This window comes from Meriones unguiculatus, chromosome X, assembly GCF_030254825.1.
Source record: "Meriones unguiculatus strain TT.TT164.6M chromosome X, Bangor_MerUng_6.1, whole genome shotgun sequence".
Lineage (NCBI taxonomy): Eukaryota > Metazoa > Chordata > Mammalia > Rodentia > Muridae > Meriones > Meriones unguiculatus.
In genome coordinates this window covers 130,864,680-130,890,681 of record NC_083369.1, presented here as the reverse complement: position 1 = coordinate 130,890,681, position 26,002 = coordinate 130,864,680, and the positions used below count along the sequence as shown (strand labels likewise).

General features: G+C 38.4%; 1 protein-coding gene and 1 pseudogene across 3 annotated transcripts in view; one reads left to right on the top strand and one right to left on the bottom strand.

Annotated features, from left to right (window-relative positions):
- Arhgap6 (Rho GTPase activating protein 6) overlaps window positions 1-26,002 on the top strand; it is a 584,642-nt gene that overhangs the window by 472,127 nt on the left and 86,513 nt on the right. For 2 of the 3 annotated variants that reach the window (XM_060375299.1, XM_060375301.1), the window contains exon 2: window positions 11,100-11,259. In XM_060375299.1, coding sequence (XP_060231282.1) covers window positions 11,100-11,259 — 160 coding nt within the window. Of the gene's footprint in view, window positions 1-4,188; window positions 4,247-11,099; window positions 11,260-26,002 lie in introns of all 3 variants that reach the window. The other variant, XM_060375300.1, reaches the window with a different exon arrangement.
- LOC110541871 (ras-related protein Rab-18-like) lies at window positions 4,397-5,018 on the bottom strand (annotated as a pseudogene).

Below are 26,002 nucleotides of genomic sequence, written 5' to 3'. Positions count from 1 at the left end.
TTGTATGATTTTGGCTTCTTTGTCAAAAATCAAGTATCCATAGATGTGTGGGATAATTCCCTGGTATTCTATTTGATTCCATTGATCCTGCAGTCTGTTTCTATGCCAGTACCATGCAGTTTTTATTACTATTGCTCTGTAGTATCACTTGAGATCATGGATGGAGATATCTCCAGATGATCTCTAGTTGTACAGGATTGTTTTAGCAATTCTGGCTTTTTTGTTTTTCCATATGAAGTTGAGAATAGTTCTTTCAAGATCTGCAAAGAATTGCCCTGGTATTTTGATGGGAATTGCATTGAATCCGTATATTGCTTTTGGCAGGATGGCCATTTTCCCTATATTATTCCTACCTATCCATGAACTTGGTAGATCTTTCCATCCTCTGATGTCTTCTTAAATTTCTTTCTTCAGAGACATGAAGTTTTTTTTTTTTTTTTCAAACAGGTCTCTCACTTGCTTCATCAGAGTCACCCCAAGGTACTTTGTGTTATTAGTGGCTTCTGTAAAGCAAAGGACACTGCCAGAACAAAATGACAGCTTACAGACTGGGAAAGGATATTCACCAAATCCGTATCTGACAGAGAGCTAATATCCAGAATATATATAGAGCTCAAGAAGTTAAATAGCAACAAATCAAGTGAATCAATTAAAAAATGGGGTGCAGAGCTAAACAGAGAATTCTCAATAGAGGAATATCAAATGGCTGAAAAACACTTAAAGAAATGCTTGATGTCCTTAGTTGTCAAGGAAATGCAAATCAAAAAGACCCTGAGATTTCACCTAATGCACATCAGAATAGCTAAGATCAAAAACTCAAGTGACAGCACATGTTGGTAAGGATGTGGAGAAAGTAGAACCCTCCTCCATTGCTGGTGGGAATGTAAACTTGTACAACCACTTTGGAAATCAATCTGGCACTTTCTCAGACAGTTAGGAATAGTGCTAAGTCAAGATCTAGCTATAGCATTCCTAGGTATACATCCAAAATATGATCAAGTATACAACAAGGACATTTGCTCAACCATGTTCATAGCAGCTTTATTTGTAATAGCCAGTATCTGGAAACAACCCATATGTCTCTCAACTGAAGAATGGAGGAAGGGGAAGATAGTAAGACCTGGAGAGGACAGGAGATCCACATGGAGAGCAACAGAATCAAATAATTGGGGCACAGGGGTCTTTTCTGAGACTGATACTCCAACCAAGGACCATTCATGGAGATAACCTAGAGTCCCTGCAGTGATGTAGCCCATGGCATCTCAGCCTTCAAGTAGATTCCCTTGTAAGAGAAATAAGGACTGTCTCTGACATGAACTCAGTGGCTGGCTCTTTGATCATCACCTTCTGAGGGGGAGCAACCTTATCAGGCCACAGTGGGAGGCAATGCGCTCAGTCTTGATGAGACCTGATAGGCTAGGGTCAGAGGGATAGGGAGGAGGATCTCCCCTATCAGTGGACTTAGAGAGGGGCATGGGAGAAGATCAGGGAGGAAAGGTGGGATTGGGAAGGAATGAGGGAGGGGCTGCAGCTGGGACACAAAATAAACTGAAATTAAAAAAAAATAAAAAATAAAGAAAAAATTAGGTAGAAAAATTGTTCATTTGCTTTGCCATAAAATAAAAAAGGTTTCAATAAGTTAACTCTTAGCCTTTGACTACAAATTAGTAGGGTATGTTTTATTCTTTTTCAAATGATGCAATATAACAAGCCACTCTGACTTCCCAGGATACCAATTTATTTGAAAAACAGACTAACAAAGAGTATTATGAGGAAATTACCCCCTAGGTCTGCCTTTTTGATCAGTAAATATTCATGTAGTTGGTAAACAGTTACTAAATGTTTGTGTTTTGTTATTGTTGTTTTCACTTTCAGATTCATGGTCTTGACTAGTATTTCAGTCACCTAATTGTTTACTTTAATGGCATATTTTATGTCTGAAACACATAACCACTATTCTTCCTGTAGATACATCACCAGAGCCAGAGGAGTATACCATAAATAGAATCAAGCCCAGGGTGCCTAGTATGCAGAGAGAATGAGGAGGTATAGTTCAAAAAGCAAGTGCCAGCAACGTGAGAAAATAGGATCTTCTTGTCATTTTGCTGATCACAAAGCCTTTAAGAGGTGAAAGCACTTTAAACATTAGAGATTTCAGGTTGATGAATATGTATATATGTACAATAACAGATAACTTTTACTCTAGTTTTCATTTCAACTTTAATCATTGTAGTAAAAAACACCATGTGGCATTTTACTGTTTTTAAATTATTTCCTCATTCTAAAGAAATAGCACTAGCACAGACTATGTGTGTCTTCCATGATTAGCCCCACAGAGTTTTTGTAAAATCATACTGAATCCCTGTAAGATTTTCCATGAACTCATTGCTCTATCCATTACAACCACAACAATTATTTTGTTCATATTCACCTGAGACCCATAAAAGAATTATAACTTCATATTGACAGGGAAACAAAGCTGTATTTTTCAGTTGTATTTGTTTGGTTGCCATATGGAATTCAAGGAGATGAAGATACTGGGTGGCAAGGATAGTTGTTTTTTTTATTTTTTTTCCTCTTTTTGAGATTATAATATAATTATATAATTTCTTCCTTCTTATTCCTCCTTCCAAACCCTCCCATGTACCCCTCTATGTTCTCTTTTAAATTTATAGCCTCTTTTAAAGTGATTATTCTTATGTTCTTATATGTATAAGATATGTTTTAATCTTTTATTTTTGTGGCTGACCCCATGGACTTTATATCGAACCTCTACCAGATCCTGCACCCTCTTAAACATAATGAAGTGGGTACATTCACTTGGACTCCACCCCTTCTGCTAAGAAAATGAACAACTTCTCAAAGAGTTTTTTTTTTTTTTTTTCACAAAAAATAAGATGAAGTATGGGTTATGTTTTCTTATAAAGAAGAGTGAATCTATTCTAGTTTTTAGTGTTTGTGGAAGAAATCGGTATTTTTAAAATACAGTTTTAACAACTGAGAAGCATTTCTAAGCCAAGAAAGCATCCTATGGACTTTATTGTGCTTTATCATGCTCTCAAGGGTTTATTAGAGGCGCCCAACATTCTTTGATGGATTCCTAATAAAGACAATTTGCAGTAACAAATTAATTACTATTTGTAGGTCCCTATGGACAAAGAATTTTTTAAGTAGAATCCTTTCTTAATTCCAGTATATATTTTCAAAATAGTCTTATTAAAATATGAAGCCAAAAAATCTAATTTTTATTTCACTTTTTGTCTTGCCCTCCCTCTTTCTTCCTAGCATGTATTCTCTCTCTCCTCTCCTCCCCTCTCTTCCTCCCCTCCCCTCCCCCTCTCCTCTCTCCCCACTCCCCTCTTTTCCTCTCCTCCCCTCCCCCTCTCCTCTCTCCCCTCTTCCCTCTCCTCTCTCCTCTCTTCTCTCTTCTCTCTCTGAATGTGTGTCTGTGTTTCTTTCTTCAACCCTCCTCCCTTCCTCATTTTTTTCTTAATCTCACTCACTCAGTGTCACAGCCTTCCTATTTTCAAAAGGGACAGGAACTTCTCACTGGTCTAGTGAAAAGATTGCCTTTTTCTTTCTAAGATTCAAGGGTTAGCAGATATATCTGGAAGCAAAACATATCCTGGAGTCATCACTGATACAGCTGGGCCATTTCTCTCACACTTGATAAGATCTTCTGTTTCAATATTCATTTTTCAACAAAAAAGTTATTTATTTTTAAAGAGCAGAGTCAAGTTCCTAGTCCAAGATAAGTTTAGTTAGATTAGAGAGGACAGCAAAGACTTGAGAACTGAATTTATGGGCAAGCACCCTTTTTATTTATCTTGACTCCTATTTCTTTTGCAGAAGATTATTATTCTGAAACATATTATTCTATCATACATAGTTTGTGATTTGGGAAGCAAAGTGGATAATCAGCATGTAAGGTGTGTGGCTGCTAAAATCTGCTTTCGCCAATAGAGATTTATGAGCACAGCTCATTTCCAGACTGATTGATGATGTTGAAGCAGCGGGAAATGTGCGAACTGCAGCAGGAAGGAGTGCTCTGCAGTTAATGGAAGCAGCATCATTATTCTGATTGCTGCAAGACTCAGGCACCAGGTGGTTGGAGATCTCAGAGTCAAAGGTTTTACCATCTTTTCTCAATTTCTTGCATGTGCTACAACATGTTACCTGTGGAGCCAGTGACAGATACAGGATTTGGAAAACAACTTATGCAGGAGATGAGGCAATGCTAAATTGGGTATGTTACTTTACCAAAAGGAACAATCTTAAGCTATTGTATTTGGAAACATCGCCTTACCTAACTATAAAGAATCTGCTATTGACATAGCTTGGTAGTGGAAAGATGTCACTATCTGATCAAATATGCAAAAGATGGACTTCCCAAAGTTTATAGCACAGAGCAATAACCACCACAGCCTCCTCCTCTGTGGCTTTCTTGCCTGTGTGACAGCTTGACTCTTTTGTCTGGCTCTTACTTTCCCACAGTCCAGGTGTCTGAATGATCTTTTCAACAAGCTCCTCAAAGGGACACTGAACACCATCACAGGTTTTTGCACTTGCCTCTGCAAACAACATAGAATGCTTGTGTGCAAATTTCAGGCCTTCATTTCTATCACCTTCACGATTTTCCTTATCAATTTTATTTCCAACTAGCATGTTTACTATGTCATTTTTTTTGTACGGTATGTTTCCGATTCGTTTAACCAATTATCCAGTTTAACAAAGGTGTCCCTTCTTGCGATATCATAAACTAGTATAACTCCCTGTGCACCTCTGTAATAGCTGGGAGTTAGGGTTCTGAACCTCTCTTGACCAGCCGTATCCCATGTTGTAAGTTTAGCCTTATTTCCATCCACTGAAATATTTTTCATGTTAAAGTTAACACCTATTGTTGCTGCAAGTTCTGGATCAAAGGTGTCATCTCTAAACCTCAGGAGCAGGCTGGACTTGCCCACCCCGCTCTCGCCAATGATGTGGATCTTCAGAGTGGTCAGCACATCCTTGTCCATCCTGCACTTACTCCACTCAGACCCCTTATTTTAACTTTTCTCACACTTTAATTATATTTGCACGCACACATGTGCTCTTGTACATGGCATGGCATGCCCAAGGAGGTCAGAGGGCATGCAATCAGAGTTAGTTCTCTCTTTATACCACGTGGTTTCAAAAAGACTGAGCTCAGGTCTTCAGCCTTGGAAACAAATGTTTTTTCATGCTGAGCTATCTCATCACCCTGAGGGTCTTAGAAAACCATTTGTATTTCACTCTCCCGTTTATATTTCTAACATCTCAATTTTTGACATCTTATATGATTTCTTTATAGGCTTATTGGGTAATATTCCAAAGAAGCACTATCTTAGAGATTTTAAAAATAAATATTGCTCCAAAGGGTTAATTCTAAACATAAATGTGGTTTAGTACTTTTAAACTGGTGCAATGATCAGAAAATATATTCTGGAATGGCCAAATGATAAAATTATTTAGCTCTGTAGGCCAAGCAGTTTCTGTTGTAAAAGCTTTACCAATGAAGTTTGAACAGGACCATAGGCTGTACCCAAGGATGTGAGTATGGCTTTGTTTGAATAAAACTTCAAGATTAGGAGAAGCTGAGACTCATAGCCAAACTTTGGGCAGAGTGCAGGAAATATTATGGAAGAAGGGGAAGATAAAAAGACCTGGAGGGGACAGGAGCTCCACAAGGAGACCAACAGAGCCAAAATACATGGGCACAGGGGTCTTGTAGAGACTGATACTGCAACCAAGAACCATGTGTGGAGATAGAACCCCTGCTCAAATGAAACTCACAGGCTGTTCAGTTTCCAAGTGGGTACCCTAGTAAGGGGATCAGGGGCTGTCATCATGCAGCCAGCCCTGATGACACCTGATAGGCTAGATTCGTATAGAAGGGAAGGAGGTCCTCCCCTATCAGTAAACTAGGAGAGGGGCATAGGAAGAGAAGAGAGAGGGCGGGTGGGATTGGGAGGAGAAGCGGGGGGGGGGCTACAACTGAGATACAAAGTGAATAAATTGTAATAAATGAAAAGACGAATAGATAGATAGATAGATAGATAGATAGATAGATAGATAGATGGATAGATAGATAGATAGATAAATAAATAAAGCTTCAAGATTCGCCTCATGGACAGCAGCTTGCTGATTCCTGGCTAGTAAAGTTATTAGGAATGATAGAGGTTTATCACTCCCATTCAACAGATAAGTAAAGTGAAGGACTGAGAATGTAGGTAAGCAGGTTCTTGCTAAGAACCCACATGGATGAAAAATAGTGGAACCAGGACCCCAATCCAGGAAGCCGTTGTGATTAGAAACTACCCCATGTCAACTAATGAGATGCTAGTACCTTTTTATTAGTGTTGCTCTATAGTACAGCTTGAGATCAGGGATGGAGATACCTCCAGAAGAGCTATAATTGTAGAGGATTGTTTTAGTAATTCTGGGTTTCTTGTTATTCCATACGGAGTTGAGAATTTTTCTTTCAAGTTTGGTAAAAATTGGTATTTTGATAGGAACTGCATTGAATACTGAGACTCATAGCCAAACGCTGGGCAGAGTGCAGGAAACCTGATGGAAGAAGAGGGAGATAGAAAGATTTGGAGAAAACAGTTACTCCACAAGGAGAACAACAGAGCAAAAAAATCTGGGCTCAGGGGTCCTGCAGAGATCGATAATACAACCAAGCACCATGCATGGAGAGAACCTAGAACCTATGCTCAGACGAAGCCAATAGGCTGCTCAGTTTCCAAGTGAGTTCCCTTGTAAGGGGGTCAGGGACTGTCTCTTACATGAACTCAGGGGCAGGCTCTTTGTTCACCTCCCTCGGGGGGGGGGGTGCAGCCTTGATAGGCCACAGAGGAGGATGACACAGCCAACCCTGATGAGACCTGATAGGCGCGGTTCAGATAGAAGGGGAGGACCTCCTCCTCTATCAGTGGACTATGGAAGGATCATAGGGGTAGAAGAGAGAATATGGGTGGGTCTGGGAAGAGACAAGGGAGGGGACTACAGCTGGGTTACAAATTGAATAAATTGTAATAAATAAATTAATTAATTAATTAAAAAAAAACTAGTGAGATGCCTGGCTCCTGAATTCTGCCTGGTTTGTTCCATCATTTCTGTAAGGGTCTACTCAAATACTGTGCTCCCAGTGGAACTTTCCAGAAAGCTCCCAAAGTAATCCTGCTTCCTCTACCCTGTGCTACCTGCTTTTCTAATGCTTATCATCTTGTAACTTCCTGTGAGCTACTCAGTCATTGACTGTGTTTATCTGCTTTCTCTTTTGTTCAATAATGAGTCTTAAGTATCTTGAAGAGTTTCTGGCCTATAGAATTCCCTCATCCAGTGCTTGTTGAACAAACAAGATAGGCTTTTGCATGTTTGGATTTGAACACTCATCAAGTAACAGTAATGTATGAAGGCAAGAGTTCAAAGTAGGCTACCATTCCTATAAACAGTTTCTAAGTTTCTGACATTCATGCTCAAAATGAAATGGAAATTTTTAATGAGAAAAGGTCAGAGTCAATGGATTTTTTAAAGTGTATGACACAGGAGAGGTATTAAATCCTGATAAAGTAAAGTTTGCTGAGGAATAAATAGTCACGAGAGGACTATTGAAAATGGTTTCCTGTTGAGTACATACAGGAACAGCCCCCCCTTTGATGAGTCAGGACATGGGTGTGACACTCTCAGCTTTCCCCAGGATCTCACAAAGAAGGAAGTTTCCTGTCATTGCCACATATTTATTTTGGAGTTTGAAAGATCAAGTCAGAAATGTTCACTGTGAGCTTTGGTATTTCAGCTTATGCTATGCTTTAGTAGTGCATCTTGATTATCTGGGAAGCATGCCTTTACTAATTATTATTACATGACACTGGCCACTTTAGAAAACCCTGGGAAAAGATTTACTTGTGACATATATGATCTAAATGACAAACCATTCTTTAGTCCTTATGCTCCTTACTTTGTGCTTCTTACCTTCAAGAAACCGTGATCCAACTGGCACCTAGAAAAAGAAAGAAAGAAAGAAAGAAAGAAAGAAAGAAAGAAAGAAAGAAAGAAAGAAAGAAGGAAGGAAGGAAGGAAGGAAGGAAGGAAGGAAGGAAGGAAGGAAGGAAGGAAGGAAGGAAGGAAAGAAAGAGGAAGCAAGTCCAACATGTAGTGGAACTATTTATTCAAAAATTCAGCACACGTTTCTTAAGTTTTGTGTGTCACTATAACTGTCAGGCTTCTGATGGAGATGTGAATTTAGAGTGGTGATTAATATTAATTGCAACTTAAATCACCACTTATTCATAGCCTGTCAGGAGTTAATAAGCCTTCCACAAGAAATTCATTTGCATTGTCTTGTGTGATCCACACATGCCTGAGTGTTAATTCTTCCTCTTTCCTCATGTACTGATGAGAAAGCTGAGACTCAAAGATGTTCAGAGTCTTGTGAAAAAGTATACATATAATTAGACCAGATGCTGGATACCTAAAATTTTGAAGCCTGCCTTAAAGCCAAAAATCTTTCATGTTTGATAATGATAATTTCCCCCACCATGATTCTGACCTAGTGGGTCCACAGAAAATAGGTTGAGCATCCCTACATCAATCCCTTCCTGGCCCTCTTGGTCTGTGCAGTTTATTCCTGGGTGTGGTTAAAGAGATACTCCAAATAGAGACCAACCCCAAATTCAAAAGAAAACAGTGTGGTGTAGGCTCAACCCAAAATTGCTTTAATTAATTTTATTTCATGGGAAAGTCAAGTCTGTTTGTAAAAACACAGAGATAAGGTCAAGAGAATGACCTTTCTGAATAAAACATAGATATTTGATTTTGAGTTTGCCTTTTGATTCTTTTGCCTAAGTGTGGATACATACTCTTCTGGTGGAAAAGACATCTCTCTAGTTAATACTGTTTGAGTTGTTTTCCCGTTAATCAAAATTCTATTTTATTGAGTCTTTTGCTTGTTTTTCATCAATTGGTTTATGGCATTTGCTTTTCTTGAAGCTGGTTCAAAAACAAATCCTGTGATTATGCTTATGTGTATAATACACAGATTCTTACATAATATGCATAAAATACATAGCTCATGCCTCTGATGATAAACAAAATGTATAAACGATTGTTAAGATTTGCTGACACCATCATTTTAAAGGGGATTCTCTATAATTTGAGCTTAACCACAGTGTGTTCTTTCAGGGTATGAACTATTAGCATTTTGGGGTTTTTTTTCCTCTTTTCTCTTATTTTTATTCACTTTACTTCCTTGTTGTAGCCCCTGAGATTCCAATCCCTCCCTCCTGCTCCCCCCACTTTTTCTAAGGAAAAGAGAGCTCCCTTTCTCATCTAGCCCAGCCAGCAAGTTGCATAAGGACTGAGCATGTTCTCTTCCCTTGTGGCCTGGTATGTCAGGCCTGCCTGGGGGAAGTAATCAAAATTCAGACAAGTGAGTCACTGTCTGATGCAGTACCCAGTTCACTTACTAGAGGACATACATGAAGCCTAAGGTACCAGTCTGCTACATCTTCGTAGGGGGGCTAGGTCCAGTTTGTGCATGGTTCTTGGTTGATGCTTCAGCAAGTCCCTCAGGATCCTGGTTAGTTGGCTCTTTTGGTCTTCTGGTGGAGCTCCTGTTACCTCCAGGTCCTTTTCTCTTTACTCCCACTTTTCCACAAATTCCCTAAGCATCACCTAATGTTTACTTGTGAGTCTCGGCATAGATATTTACTGTGGGGAAATGTTTCATGCATTATAAGATAATCTGTAGTTTTTCCATCCTCTTTCCTCCAGGTATCACACACACACACACACACACACACACACACACACACACACACCTCCTTCTTCTTCAGTGGGGTTGACCAAAATTTCTTCAGTCGTTGTCGAATGGCAACCTATAGAAGATATTAGCCCACACCCAAATCTCTGTATGATATGCTTTTTATTATTTATGCTATCATCTCTCATATACTACTCAGCCATTGGGTCACATTTGATTGTACCTACATTTATAAAAATGAATAAATTTAAAATACACATTTTCAATCCTTTAAAAGTATGCTATAATGATAAATCAAATACAGGCTTCAGCGTAGAGGGTCAAAAATGGGCTCAGAGAGCCCTACAATGAATAAATAATCCATTTAAAAGGGAAGAAGTCACTAAAGAAAAATGCTGTCCTTGAACACAAATTTGAGAATTGAGAAAACACCAGAGCACATTCTAGGCTGTGATGGTGGGCTTTGGTGCTCTTTCTGGGAATGATTTTGTAATTTTGTGCTAGCATTGACTTTTGTGTCTATGTCTTGCTTTTTTAATGAGATTTGATGAGTAGGCATTGGTACCATGGATTAAGTCTTCCTTGGATTTTATATAATCATATTTATTTTCTTTCCCTATGTATTGACAATTTTGTTTGACTCATTAAAATTTGTTTTCAACTTTGAACCAAAATGCTTAGTTTAGATCCTCCTGCCTGCCTGTGCTTTTTGTTTGTGTGTGTGTGTGTGTGTGTGTGTGTGTGTGTGTGTGTGTGTTAAGTTTTTTGTGACAGGATCTACACGGCCCAGGGTATCCTCAAACTCAAGATTCTCTAAGCTCTGTGTCCCCAGTGCTGAGTTCACATATATGCACCGCCATGCCCTATTGTTGAATATCTCTGCACTTCTTATCTCTTTATGTAAAAATTTTTCTCTCCTTGAATTCCTTAACAAATTTATTCAGCTGAGTGGTAGTGGTGCATGTCTTTATTCCCAGTACTCAGGAGACAGGCAGGCAGATGTCTGTGAGTTTGAGGCCAGCCAGGTCTACAAAGTGAGCTCCAGGACAACCAAGGCTACACACAGAGATGAGGGATGGAGGGTGAGATTAAAAGGAGATGAGGGAGGGGACTACAAATTGAATAAACTGTAATTTATAAAAAAATAATTTAAAAAAATCATGCTGAACTAGGACAGAATTTTGTTTGGAGCATACAGAACCAGCTGTAGAACATAAACATGAAAGGTTTTGCCTCTCTTACTGCCTGAGAAGGAAGTTTGTGACAAATGGGTGAACTGTGTCATGCTTCATGTTTTTCTCTTGGCCTACAGGGTGACTTCACTTGGAACAGCATGTCTGGCCGCAGTGTGCGCCTGAGGTCAGTCCCCATCCAAAGCCTCTCAGAGCTGGAGCGGGCACGGCTGCAGGAAGTGGCTTTTTATCAGTTACAGCAGGACTGTGACCTGGGCTGTCAGATCACCATCCCCAAAGGTAAGGCCCTGTTTGCATGTTCTGCCATTCTATGGGGGCTCTGCCAGCCAGCCACCTGTTCTGCCAAAGCCATGGGCTGCAAATTCTTCTCAAGCCTGGCATTAACAAAGAATGCAAACTAGAGAGTCTTAGTGGATGGCTGGCATCTATGTCCATTTTGAAAGACATGTCCAAGCAGAACAGTGTACATGGCAGCTAACTTTTTTTTTAAGGTTAACTGGGAGGTCTTACAAAGGAAACCCATATATATCTAAAAAGTTTTCATGGCTTCCCATCAACCAAGGAGAAAGCTTACAGAGAGGTCATCTAAATAGTTGGGGAAAAAAAACTTGGTCTGTCTCAACTTGATTTCAAAAATGAATATCTAATAAGAATGCCTCAGATTTGTTAAGATCGCAGATTTGATCTCATACAAACTGAGATTCTGGGATTTTATGGTTATGAACACCTTTTGTAGCCAGTCTTCACTGGTGTGCCTGGGTATACTTTGCCACTGTAATGCTTGATCCCAGGCACACCTGCTTGTCTGGTGCTTTGATGGAGGTCCTGATTCCTATAGAACTGAGAAGGAGGCAACTGAATTTTTTCAGCCCATACACGTCTGTCTCGGAATGATTACTGTGATCATTGAAGGCAGTTTGTATAATTGCATGAAGCAGAAAACAAACGAAGCAGAATGTAAAACCATAATTTATTATGGAGACTATAGTAAATGTGCTCATAAAGAGTTCTGGCTGATGGCCTTGAAACAAAAACAAAAATAGAATAGGGAGGGCAAGTTTCTGAAAGGTGGACATGTTATGAATACTTTCATCAGATAATAAGTACATGAATACATATGTATTATACTTTATCTTAAAGGTCCTAAGAGGTTCCTGTGTTGAAGACTTTATCCATATTACTGATGTAGACCTTTAGGGATGACACTGGATCCCGAGGGTTCTGATCTTTATCAATAGGTTAACCCATTGACAAAATTCATGAGTAAATGAAATATTGAGAGGCAGTAAAAACTACAGGGAATGGTACTTAGGGGGGCTGAAGTAGATCATTAGAGCATGCATATGGAAACTGAGTCTGTCCCAAGCAAGGCCTCCTCTCTGACAGTCTGAATCCTTGCCATCATGAACTGTGCACTTTTGCTTTAGCATGATCTTAGGTTGTGCTGCCTCAGAACAGGTCCAGAAACGGGCTCCAAGTGACCATTGGCTGATAGCTATAACACCATATATATTTGTTTCTTTTAAGTTGTTTACCTCAAATATTTAGTTGTAGCCACACATTGACAGAAAACTAACTACTACAATATATGTGTGTAACGTAGTTCTCAAGAAAAAAAAAGAGGTGATTTTGCCTCCTATCTCCCAGAGGACATCTGCCAATTTCTGACCATGCTTTTGGCTGTCATCCTTTGGGTGAAGGTTCTACTGTCATCAAGTGGGTTCAAGTCAGAAATACTGATAAATCCCCTGTAATACAACATATAACAACCTTTCTCAGTAATTATTATCAGGTTCCAAGAACCAAGGCTAAGCCACTTTACCTTAAACACAAATATATGCTCACATTCTTTCATTCACAGTGCTGATTAATGGACTTAATTTTTGTTGTGTTTTTAGATTTGGTTGTACTGGTTTAGAAGTTTAAAGGCTGGGCTTGAAGAACTCATTTTATCACCCCCCCCACACACACACACCCTCCCACACTAGTCATGTAGACTCAGGCAATTCACCTTTGCCACAGGAAAGTTGGCTCTTGATTCAACTAGGAGTAGCACAAAATTCTGAGTACTGAGTTTGCCATTAGATAACAAGTCTCAAGGCTATGCTTTGCTTTTTCTTTATGCTGAAACGTGGTACTCTGTTGGGGACTATGATGGAGTTCAGAATCAAGATAGAGGGTGGCTATAGACAGGTGGAATATGTATGCCAGTAACAGAAGCCATGTCCCTTTGGCTTTCTTATTCCCCAGTTGCAATGACAATTATAGTCAGCTACATCATCCGCATTCTCTGTCGTTCCATTTCACATGAATTCCATACACGGATATCCTCAAAATAGATGAGAAGTTCTCTTGCATTTGTGGAAACTCTACTGGTGTCTATCAGATTTCTCTTACACTCAGGCTTTCCTGACTCACCTGGCCTTGTTTGGGTAAGGTGCAGGAGAAACTTGACCTTCCTGCCACTTAGCTCACAAGTGCCCTATGTAACTACCACCAATAAGCCTGCCTCCTTTTCATGAGCACAGACATTCTTTGCATTCCCCAAAATGTGGAAATTTTGGCAAATACAGTTCATACTGAAGTGCATTATAAGTATGAAAAGGCTTTGAATTTAATGCATTGGGATAAGTTATCAGTAAAGAGATAATTTTTGTAACATTACTTTAAAATCTAGTTAATTTGATGTGTCTCTTTGTTCCTGATCTTGGAAGAGGCCATTAAAATAAATAACTGTTACCAAATAGAACTGGTATAAAACTTGTCTGCTAGAGGCTCTTTCTAAATCTATCTTGTTCCAACCCCCTCAAGGAATGTTTCATGATATTGAGCTATTACAAATATTTCCAGGTCATACAGGATATTTTCATGTTTTCTATCATAATGAGAATCAATGGTTTACAAAGAAGTTTTATTATTTATGCAAGAGAGAAGTTGTGACTGGATGTAAAACGTTAGTGATTAGACAAAAATTTCTAGGAATATTGTTTGAAGTAGGTGATTTATAAATATGGAACATTGACTGAGCTCATTTGAACTTGTGACTAGTGCCAAATGCTATGATAGCAGCTATAGGGTGGATGTGGCCATTGATTTCCCATGCAAATCCCCAAGTAGAAGTACTAAACAGTGTCAGATTCACTCTTCAAGTAATTTTCCCCAATGAAAATAAACACCACATCCAAAATCTAGAACCTACAGAAACGATACTATTTCTGATAAGATAGAAGACACATTGGACATAAAAACATTTAAACTTACATTTCCACTTTCTGTCACATGGGGATGATTGTGTACATTGATTTCTAGAAACTAGGGATTCCTAGGCTCAGATAAAAGTACTCTAGGCATGCTCCACAACTTCAGAATTCATCAGAGAGAGAGAAGAATTGAAGCTCAAGGGGTTGGAAAGTCATTGAGATAATTCTCTAGAATGAATGATGGTAGAGAATTTTACCTTGGCTGGAGCTATAATTGACTAGATATTGGTTATTTGGGTAAAGGTTCAGATGAGTTAGTAGATAGAAGTGTACCATATGGAATTTCCATTATATTGCCTCTGCAGTTCAATGAAGTCAGATGCAGTTTTATTTAGGAGTAAAGATAAGGAAGCAGTCTTAGGTGTCTGAGAAAGTGAAAGCAAAATGGAAGAAGGGATCTAATGCACCAGCAATAATGCTGGGTATCAGGGCAGTTGAAGATCCATCTGGAGTTAGTAGCTAGAAATGTAGAATGTGAAATAAGCTTCCTGTCAGTTAAGCACTACTAAAACAAAAACACTTCATTTTTACTTTAAATTCCTTTGTTCTAGTTAATCAAAGTCCCCTTCAATTAATATTAGAATGGGGTTTAATGAAAGGAGTGAAGTCCAGAACTAATTTAAAATGTGTCTGTACTCTGAAGAATGACACTCCAAAGATGGCCACAACTTAATCCTTTGATTAACACATTAGCTTGCAGGACAGAAATAATCTCACAAATATGATACATTCATATCCATGAGACAGAGCAATTACCCTACATTGTGTGAAAGAGCCCAGACTAATCACACTAGTAGTTCTAAATGAGGAAACTTTCCTAGTCACAGGAAGGAAGGGATTATGAAAGGATGGCCAAAGAGATGGAATGAATCTTTGAAGATGGAAAAAAGGGGGCCATAATTAGAGGAATGTATGTCGCCCTGGGATATAGGAAAGTCATTGGAAGAGATGCTCTCCTGAAGTACCCTAAAGACACAGTCCTTCTGACACCTTGATTTTAGCTCACTGAGATCCATTTCAGACTTTTTCCTCCAGCACTGCAAAGCAAAAGATTGGAGTTGTTTGTTTCTGAATTTGAGATCTTTTGTTCCAGCAGTGTTAGCAAACCAAAATAGTATCCATGGGAATTATTAAAATGAAAGACAGTGAGTTTAATTTGGATATGGATAGAAGTTAGGGTGCTGGCTGTGGTCAGTAATCTCAACACTCAGAAGTCTGAGGCAAGAAGATCTTGAGTTCAAAGCCAGCTCAGGCTACCTGGCAAACTCCTTTACCAAAATCGAAGGAATAGTGAATAGCGAACATGCTTTTCCCTCAATCAGCATAGGATGTTACTGTAGGTAGGATGGCTTAACCCCATATTTAAGTTTTAAAGCCAAATCATTCCAGAAAAAAAAAGAAATATATTAATCATTAATTTTCTTTAATTGTTTAATTTATGGATTTTTTGAGGCAATGTTTCTCTGTGTAGCCCTGGCTGTCCTGGAACTCGCTTTGTATATCAGGCTGGCCTTGAACTCACAGAGACCCACCTGCCTCTGCCACCCCAAGTGCTGGAATTACAAGCATGTGCCATTGCACCCAGCTCAATTTATGGCTTTTTTTTCCTACTTGTTTCAGTTAATTTCTGGTATAAGAATTGGGAAAGACTTTGTGTATGTGTTTTGAAAATTGTTTTAAATAGTTAATGGTTTAAGAATCTGCAGGCAACAGTCTAATAAAAAATTTCCTGATCTTTTTTATTTTTAATAGAGTAACCTGACACTTCAAAAACGCTCAATTATATAGTATCCTTATAAGGAAGACTGTTGTCATTACCTCACCATAAAACCCAAATAAACAACTCAACAAAACAATAAAAATGTGTGTTCTTGGTAGGACAAGAACACAGCAGCTGCCTTCAGTTTGGGGCTTAGATGTTGACGTATAAAGTTAGAGTAACCTGGGAGACAAAAGAGGTGAGCTTAGGTTGTCAAGTAGTAAACTGGGTAGCAAATGTTGTTTTTCTGCTTTTATATTATCCTTCCTGGAAATGTACAGCTGCAGTGTGCTAGATGTGTTTGCAAAATTTTTGGTCTGTACTCTGGAAATCAATCTGGCACTTTCTCAGAAAATTGGAAATAGCATTACCTAAAAACCTCCTGGACATATACCTAAAAGATGCTCTACCATACACCAAGGACATTTGCTCAACCATCTTCATAGCAGCTTTATTCATAATAGCCAAACTCTGGAAACAACCTAGATGTCCCTCAAGGGAAGAACTGATGAAGAAATTATGGTACATTTACACAATGGAATACTACTCAGCTATTAAAAACAAAGAAATCATGAAATGTGCCGGCAAGTAGATTGAACTAGAAAAGATCATCCTGAGTGAGGTATCCCAGAACCAGAAAGACCAGAAAGTGGTATATACTTACTTATAAGCATATATTAGCCATATAATATAGGATAACCATACTAAAATCTATAGACCTAAAGAAGCTAAACAACAAGGGAGGGTGCTTAATTCTCATTCAGAAGGCAAATCTGAAGCAACAGAAAATAGGGAATAGGATGGGACCGTACCATTGATGTCCTTTGAAAGGCTCCACCCAGCAGGAGAATCAAAGGAGATTCAGAGACTCAAAACCAAACTTTAGGCAGAGCACAAGGATTCTTAGGGAATAAGGGGTGTGAGGGTATAGAAAGACCCAAAGGAGACAGGTGCTCCATAAGGAGAGTCAAAAAAAAAATCTGGGCCTGGGTTGGGTAGACCAACAGAGACTGATGTGCCAACCAAGGATCATGCATAGAGAAGACCTATACCTCCTGCTCAGAAATAACCCATAGGCAGCTCAGTCTCCATGTGGGTTCCCTCCTAAAGGGAGTAGGGCAGTCTCTGACATGAACTCAGTGGCCAGCTCTTTGATCACTTCCCCCTGGCGGGGCGACCTTGCTAACATACAGAGGAAGAGGATCTAGGCAGTTCTGATGAGATGTGATTAGCTAGGCTCAGATGGTGAGGAGGAGGACTTCCCCTTTCAGTGGATTAGGGGAGAGGAAGGAGAGAAAGGGAGGAAAGGGGGAACCAGGAGGAGATGAGGGAGAGGGCTACCGTCGGAATAGAAAGTCAGTGAATAAATTGTAAAAAAAAAAAAGGCAGTGTTTAACAGTCAATCTGATACTCTGATACGTTGAGAAGAATCCACAGTATGCAAGACATGCCAATAGAAATCAAGTACTACCAAATATATATGACTTCTAAGCTTGGAAGGCCTCTACTGCAGGAGTTCTAAAACTAATGATGCCTTCTTTGTGTCCATCACCCTTTCCATGGTTCTTGCACAGAAAATCATAACTTCTTATGGAACAAGGCTGTGTATCATTTACCTATCGGTTTAGAACACCAGGTCCAGGGTTCAATACACCAGTAACTCTGTGAGAAATGAATGAATGCATGTGTATGCTTCTTTAAAGTTAAACTTCCTCTTTACTCTTCCCTAAAGTTATAATTACAAAATATAATTGATCATCCTTCTCTCTTTTTCCCCATTATCTCGAGAAATGGGTTTGAAGGTACATTAATGATTTCTTCTAGCTCCACCCTATACTCATTTTCCAGCTTTAATTGATGGTCTCGAGGGTTAATGGGAGGTTTAAATGTAGTAACAACCATAATGAGTTTAAAACATCTGCTGAAATTTCATACATTCTCCATAAAAGCTATGCATCTCCACCAACATGATAATTTTCATTGTGATCATTGCTATATCACTTTGTTATGCATCTTCCCTCAACTATGTATTTCATCTTAATTATAACCATGAACTGCTCCCTCTTTTTTTGCTTTCTTAAATTTAGGACTTCAAAATTGTTCTATCTATCACACCTAGAACCACCAGAGTAAACATCACCCATGAAGCTTACTCCTTTACTGGAAAAAAAATCTCAATAATTCCTGTTGCTTACTTATGTCACTGTTTAAATGATTTATAGTACTATTTCATTCAAAAGAAGAAATCCATTTACTTAACAGTCTATTATAAGGATGGCCCATTGACTTAAATTTATGTTCTTGGAACAGCACGTTTTTAACATTTCTCTACAATATACACTGAGAAATAAATACACTTTACATCTCAGCATGGGAAACACATGAACCAAACAGGGCTCTCTTTATCAGAAAAAAAGTTCAATACTTCCTATAGCATTCTCAAATATCCACTTCTGTTTAGTTCTGTATTATTTTTCTAAAACACTTTTCTGTGACCTACTACATTTTCCTGGTTCAGTAGTAGATCGATCCCCTACAATTTGACCATCACACATTCTTGGAAGACACTCAAGATTAAAATAACCGAAAATCAGCTTTTCATTGTTCTTTGCTGTGGTTCTAGGGGAACTTGGTAAGCCAGAAGGAACGTTGGTTTTTGTAGGGCTAGGGAAATGAAACTAGACATATAACTGTACCAGAGTGGGGGTGACACCTTGCGAGGCTTTCTATACAGCTTCCCTGCTCTCTTTAGTAACAAGCTTGATCCACAGCCCAAGAGAGATAGATATGTAATGCACTGAAGATAGAAAGACAAGATGGAAAACCACTGAATAAACAAGCCATATAACTAGCCTACTTCTTCTAAAATTGTTTTTAAAGTCAGATAAAGAGTAAGCCATTTTATTGAACTATTGTAATTTTCAGTCAAGTGCATCTTAACAATGGGTAATCCAAACTACAGTCTGGGATGTGTTTTTCTACTTTTAGATCAAGCAGACATGTCATGTAATGCTACGTTTATATAGAAAAAAAGTATTTCCAATAGTTTTGGGTCTGTGTGTATTTATTCAGTATTTGGAGGTGTGTGTGTGTGTGTGTGTGTGTGTGTGTGTGTGTGTGTGATAGGGAGGGCTTTACCCTGTGGGCTTTACCTATCTCCTATGACTGCATAGAAACCTAGTATTACTAAAGAGATCAGTGAAACAGTATAGAAAACTCTCTAAAGGATCACTCCCACTGAGTGACCCTAGATGTTCAGAGTATATTTCTAGCCATAGGTACATTTTACATTCCTATGTGGCTAGCCATGTCAAAAGCTATGTCCTCTAGATGTTATTATTATATGAATTATATAATTTATTATATAAATGTATATAATTTATGCATAATTAATATATTATAACAATGGAATATAAATATAAAATAATAATTAATAATATATAGTGTATAATTGATTATATAAATTATATTAATATAATTTAATATATATAAATTATGTTAAAAGATTAAATTTGCTCAAGTTGCCTTTTGAGACCCCTTTAGAAAGAACCTGCCTCATTCATCTATTCCAATAAAAGGCAAGAATGACAGATCCTTTCTTTCAGGTGCTTTTGTAACTTTCTTCTTGAATGTTTTCCAAAGAGTTGAAGACATTTGCCATGGATAGTTCTAAGGTGCATGCTTCTGCATGATTCAGTACTAGTGCAAAGTAGGTGCCTGATTATATAGATCACATACTTTGTGCTTTAGTACTCTCAAATAGTTTTTCATGTTCTGAGGGTAATACAGTCTTTCCTCCAAGGTCTTGTCTCTATTGGCCACAATGAGACACATTTTTAAATATGTGTGTTGGATCACCGTCCACTATTGCACAAGCTCTTGACATCATGAACAAAGTTCTAATCACTGCAATTTCTGAAATGCTCTGGTATCTTTCAATTATTTTAAGATAGTCTGGCATAGTGGCACATACATGTAATCCCAGTACTCCCAGGAGGCAGAGGCAGACAGATCTCTGAGTTCAAGTCCAGCCTGGTCTACAAAGCAGGCACAGCACAGCCTGTCTCAGAAAATCAAAATGAAGTACAGAACTAAACAGAGAATTCTCAACAGAGGAATATTGAAAGATGGAGAAACATTTAAAAAAAAAGGCTTAACATCCTTAGTCATCAGGGAAATGCAAATCAAAATGACTCTGAGATTCCATCTTATACCCATCAGAATGGCTAAGATAAAAAGTCAAGTGACAACACATGCTGGCAAGGAGGTGGAGAAAGAGGAACCCTCCTCCATTGCTGATGGGAATGTAAACTTGTACTACCACTTTGGAAATCAATCTGGTGCTTTCTCAGAAAATTAGGAATAGTGCTACCTCAAGATCCATCTATACCACTCCTAGGCATATATCCAAAAAAATGTTCAAGTATACAACAAGGGCATTTGCTCAACTATGTTCATAGAAGTTTTATTCCTTAAAGCCAGAGTCTGGAAACAAACCAGATGTCCCTCAGCTAAGGAATGGATACAGAAATTGTGGTATATTTACAAAATGGAATACTACTCAGCAATTAAAAACAAGGAAATCATGAAATCTAAAGGCAAATGATGGGAACTAGAAAAGATCGTCTTGAGTGATGTATCCCAGAAGCAGAAAGACACAAATGGTGTATACTCACTTATAAGTGGATATTAGATATGTAATATAGGATAATCATACTAAAATCTGTACACCTAAAAAAGCTAAGCAAGAAGGAGGACCCTGGGTAATATGCTCAATCCTCATGCAGAGAAGCAAATGGGATGGATGTCAGAAGAGGGAGAAAACAGGGAACAGGACAGGAGCCTACCACAGAGAACCTCCGAAAGACTCTACCCTGCAGGGTATCAAAACAGATGCTGAGAATCATAGCCAAACTTTGGACAGAGTGCAGGGGATCTTATGAAAGAAGGGGGAGATAGAAAGACATGGAGGGGACAGGAGCTCCACAAGGAGAAAAACAGAACCAAAAAATCTGAGCCCAGGTGTCTTTTCTGAGACTGATACTGCAACCAAGGACCATTCATGGAGATAACATAGAACCCTTGCACATATGTAGCCCATGGCATCTCACTGTCCAAGTGGGTTCCCTAGTAAGAGGAACAGGGACTGTCTCTGATACAAACTCAGTGGCTGGCTCTTTGATCATATCCCCCTGAGTGGGGGCAGCCTTACCAGGCCACAGAGGAAGACAATGGAGCCAGTCCTGGTGAGACCTGATAGGCTAGGGTCATAGGGAAGGGGAAGAGGACCTTTCCTATCAGTGGTCTGGGGGGAGAGGCAAGGGAAGAGAAGAGGGAGGGAGGGCAGAATTGGGAGGAGGTGAGGGAGGGGCTAAAGCTGGGTTATAAAGTGAATAAATCATAATAAATTAAAAATAAATAAAAAAGAGAGGGCCTAGGTCCCCTGCTCAAATGTAGCCCACAGGCAGCTCAGTCTCCACGTGGGTTCCTTATTAAGGGGAGTTGGGGTTGTCTCTGACATTGACTGTGTTGCTTGCTCTTTGATGACTTTTTCCTGGTGTATATTTCTCTCTCTCTCTCTCTGTGTGTGTGTGTGTGTGTGTGTGTGTGTGTGTGTGTGTGTGTGTGTAGGAAGGGTTGTCAGGCCACAGAGGAAGAAGATGCAGCAGTTCTAATGAGACTTGATAGGCTCGTGTCAGCTTGTAGGAGGAGGTCTTCCCTTTTCTAATGAATAGGGGAGAGGGACATGGGTGAAGAGCAATGGAGGGTGGGACCTGGAAGAGACAAGGGAGGGGCTACAGTCAGGATGTGAAGTGAATCAATTATAAAAAATAAATTGAAATTTAAAAAAGAGTGCCCCTATTGTTTCCATTGGGATCAGTGCCTAAAGGAGACTTGATAATTGCAAACATCCCATTCTTGAAATATGATCAGAAGCTTCCGTATTTATGGGAAGTTCTTGGTTCCAACATTAGTATAAGTAATTAGGTGTCCATTGAAATTAATCGCTGTATTTTTAAGCTAATTGGGTGTTGTATATCATTTGAATTCAAACCCTCAAGATTGTTTAAATTGACTTAGCATTTACAAAATGTTTACAAATGGAAAACTCTGAAAGAATACATTTTAAAAAATCTTCACTTAAGATAGGTATAGCAAACTATAGCTCATAGGCCAATAAGCCAAAGCTTTTTTTTTTAAAATAAAGTTTAATTATTAAAACCCATCCATATCTATTTCTGGATTGTCTGTGGCTACATTGCAAGGCCACAATGTTACAGCTGAGTAGATTCAATAGAGACTGGGTTGTGTGCAGTATTAAAAAAATGTTTTGATCTTTACAAAAGAAAAAAAAAGCTTGATAACCCTTGATTTAAATTGTTACTCTCAATTCTATATTCAATCCATGCAGTCAACTGTACTATGCTAGTAATTTCAAAGTCTTCATTGTCTGAATTTGATTTTGTAATTGAGTTTTTTGACTGGTCAGAAGTTTATAATTCTCAGATTTTATTCCTTACAACTGTGAATAAATATGTATTTCAAAAATAATATAGTCAATTCTGTGGTAGAACTAAACAAGAAAGGTAAATAACATTTCATGAATTTCTTAAACAATTAATGTCACCTTATATCCATGGATACATAAGTAGTCTCCTATACATTCATAGATTATTTTAATAGTAAAATAATCTCCAGTATGGTTAAATATAATCTTATTAGTACTTTCTTGTTTGATGACCGACAAGTTAGCAACATTTATCTGTAACAAACTATTTATTTATAGGTTTAGAGTTCTTGGTAATCCTTCTTCCCACCCTATCTTATATGCACACAGATTGAAAATGTCTACAAATATCCTTGCTTAAGAATACCTGTTATGTTCCTGTTTAACTTCTTGAGTTCTTTATATATTCTTGATATTAACCCTCTGTCAGATACTGGGTTGGTAAAGATCCTTTCCCAGTCTGTAAGCAATCGTTTTGTTCTGACGACAGTGTCCTTTGCATTTACAGAAACTTTTCAGTTTCATGAGGTCCCATTTGTTGATTGTTGCTCTTAGAGCCTGTGCTGCAGATGCTGATACTTATAGCCAAACTTTGGGTAAAGTGCAGGGAATCTTATGAAGGAAGTGGGAAAGGACAGGACTAAGACCTGGAAAGGACAGGAGCTCCAGAAAGAGAGCAACAGAACCAAAAAATATGGGCACAGGGGTCTTTTCTGAGACTGATACTACAACCACGGTCCATTCATGGAGATATCCTAGAACCCTTGCACAGATATAGCCCATGGCAGCTATGTCTCTAAGTGGATTCCCTAGTAATGGCAACAGGGACTGTCTCTGACATGAACTCAATGGCCTGCTCTTTGATCACCTCCCCTGAGGTGGGCGCAGCTTACCAGGCCACAGAGGAAAACAATGCAGTCACTCCTGATGAGACCTGATAGGCTAGGATTAGAAGGAAGGAGAGGAAAACTTCACTTATTAGTGGATGGGGGAGGGGCATGGGTGGAGAAGGGAGAGGGAGGATGGGACTGGGAGGGGAAGATGGAGGGAGCTACAGGGAGGATACAAAGTGAATAAACTGTAATTCATAGAATTAAAATTAAAATAAAAAAAAGAATACCAGGTATGACATGTCTGATGAATCTAAAAGTAGAAAATCACAAAGCAGTTTTATATTATGCACTATTAAACTACATTTACTACAAGTTACAAAAGCTCAATTACAATGACTTAAAAAATTATCACTTTACTCCAGGGAAAAGCTACTTCCATGCCTTTAGTGGCTTTCTGTCTGTCTTCTTTTTTATCAGTGGAGCGTCTTGCTGCTTTGATGGCTTTCTTCATCATCATGAAATGACTGAAGAAATTTCTGGCATTGCTAAGTTCATAGTAGCATGAAGAGATAAGGAAGTGTACTGACTTTCCAAGCAAGTAGTTTTATAAGAAGGGAGAAGCATTTCCAAATGTTGTCTCCTAGTAGACTCCTCTTCATTCTCACTCCCTAGAATTGGAATGGCTACTGGTACCAAAGTGGGCACTGGCAACCAAAAATATATATCTCAGGGATTAGCTTGAATTTATAGAGTGCTTTGCCAAGGCTGGAGTGAAGAATTATCCCAGGAGACATGAAGCAACAAAATGGGGCAAAGGTGAATTAGAGGGAGTGAATGAAGTAAAGAAGCTAAAGTTGGCTTTGGCAATGACATCATCTAGCTCTGCAAAGAGATGTGAGGGGAGAAAGAACTCTAAGTTTTCATTCACTTGGGTCATCTTTTAAGTTACTGTATATAAGAGAGTTATTTTTAGGATTTACCAAGTTTTAAAGTTCGTGTCTTAAGGATATCTGATTGACTTGTTCACTATAGAGCAAAAACAAGGTAGGTGGAATTAGCCCTTCATATGGATCAAAAAATAATCACACTCCAAATGCGGACAACTCTCAGACTCCATTTTTTAGTGTGAACTACATACAGGCTTTGGTTTTGTTTTAAAAACTGATGAAATTCTATCATTTGGGGGGACTTTTTCCCTTATAGTTTTTTTTGTTTTGTTTTTTGTTTTTTTGTTTGTTTGTTTTTAACAAAGACTCTCGAGTCTCTTGTATCCCTGGCTTGCCTCTCTCCCTTTATAGCCAAGCATGACCTTGAATTGTTGATTTTCCTTTATTTACTTCCCAAATACTAGAATTGCAGGGTAGGTGTCAACACCTCTGGTTATATATGTGTCTGGCATCATGAATGTTAGCCAGTCACTCCAAAAACTGAGCTGAATCCGCAGTCCCTATCTTCTGGATTTTATTCTCTTCACTTAGCTATTCAGGCTGTTTTTGAAATGAGTGTGGTATTTCTAATTTCTAATTTCTAATTCTCTTCCTTTCTTTGAAAGTCTTGGAAAGAAATGAAGCCAAAAGAAATGATTTCATAAAAACAATGATTTTTTTTTCTCGTTCTATGTTTAGAAAATTCTCTATCGGAAAACTAAGTGTCTACTTAGACTAAGTTACTAAGTACCATTTTCTTTGTAAGGGTCAGGAGATGAAGGCTGCAAATTGAGAATCCTGGAAGAATAGGCTAGCTTTGAAAGGAATACCAGCTAGCCTGTTCCTTTTGAACATACGCTTATGACTTTTTTAATTCCTTTTTTTTCAGCTCATAGAAATTAAATGTAGGAAAAAAGTTAGTGAGCAACAGATCCTTCTAGGGTATAATTTTATCAGGACCATTTTTTTGAAGGAAGGAGTGATTACATAGAATGCCTAGTTAAGGAAAAGCCATAGCTGGACTTTTAACCCTGCATTCAATTCCTTAGATCAGCTTCCTTGGCTCACATTTTGAATGAATAAGGGACATGCTTAATAAATCAAATATCTTAACAATTTTTTGAAATAGGAAAACACTTGCTCTGAGACTAAAGCATCTTTGGGAGTTGTTTGTCCCTCTTGAACGTAATAAATAAAAATTTTAAAACTAATTGATCTGACAAAATAATTTATACAAACCAGAAAAGGTTTTCTTTTTTAGTGTTTAATTGAGCTGGAAGTAAGGTGACCTCCATACTTCTTGAGTCTCACTACAGCAGTGAGACACTCAAATCATGGTCTCATTTTGTGGCCACAGTTGTTGTTGTTGTTTTTTTTTTTTTAATTTTACCAACACTGAAGCATGCAAACTATGGGGATTAGTACATTTCACACATGTTTTAGGGAGCTTTCACTCTAACAAGAGGCATCTTTATTGCTTAAGAATACCATGAAACATTCTCTTCTCCAGGGAAACGGGGATAATTTGAAAACAAATTCTGGAAATATGAGTCCACATGGTGCTATAAAGATGAAGAAACAAAGTCTAATTCTGTAGGATTTGTGCCAAGAGAAATGACATATTCCTACACACATTCTGTGTAAATCATCATGGACGAGTTTCTGAAGATAGGATGATAGAGAAATAGATGTCTTTTGAGTTAGATGTAAGAACCAACAAGCAATAAAACAAAGTA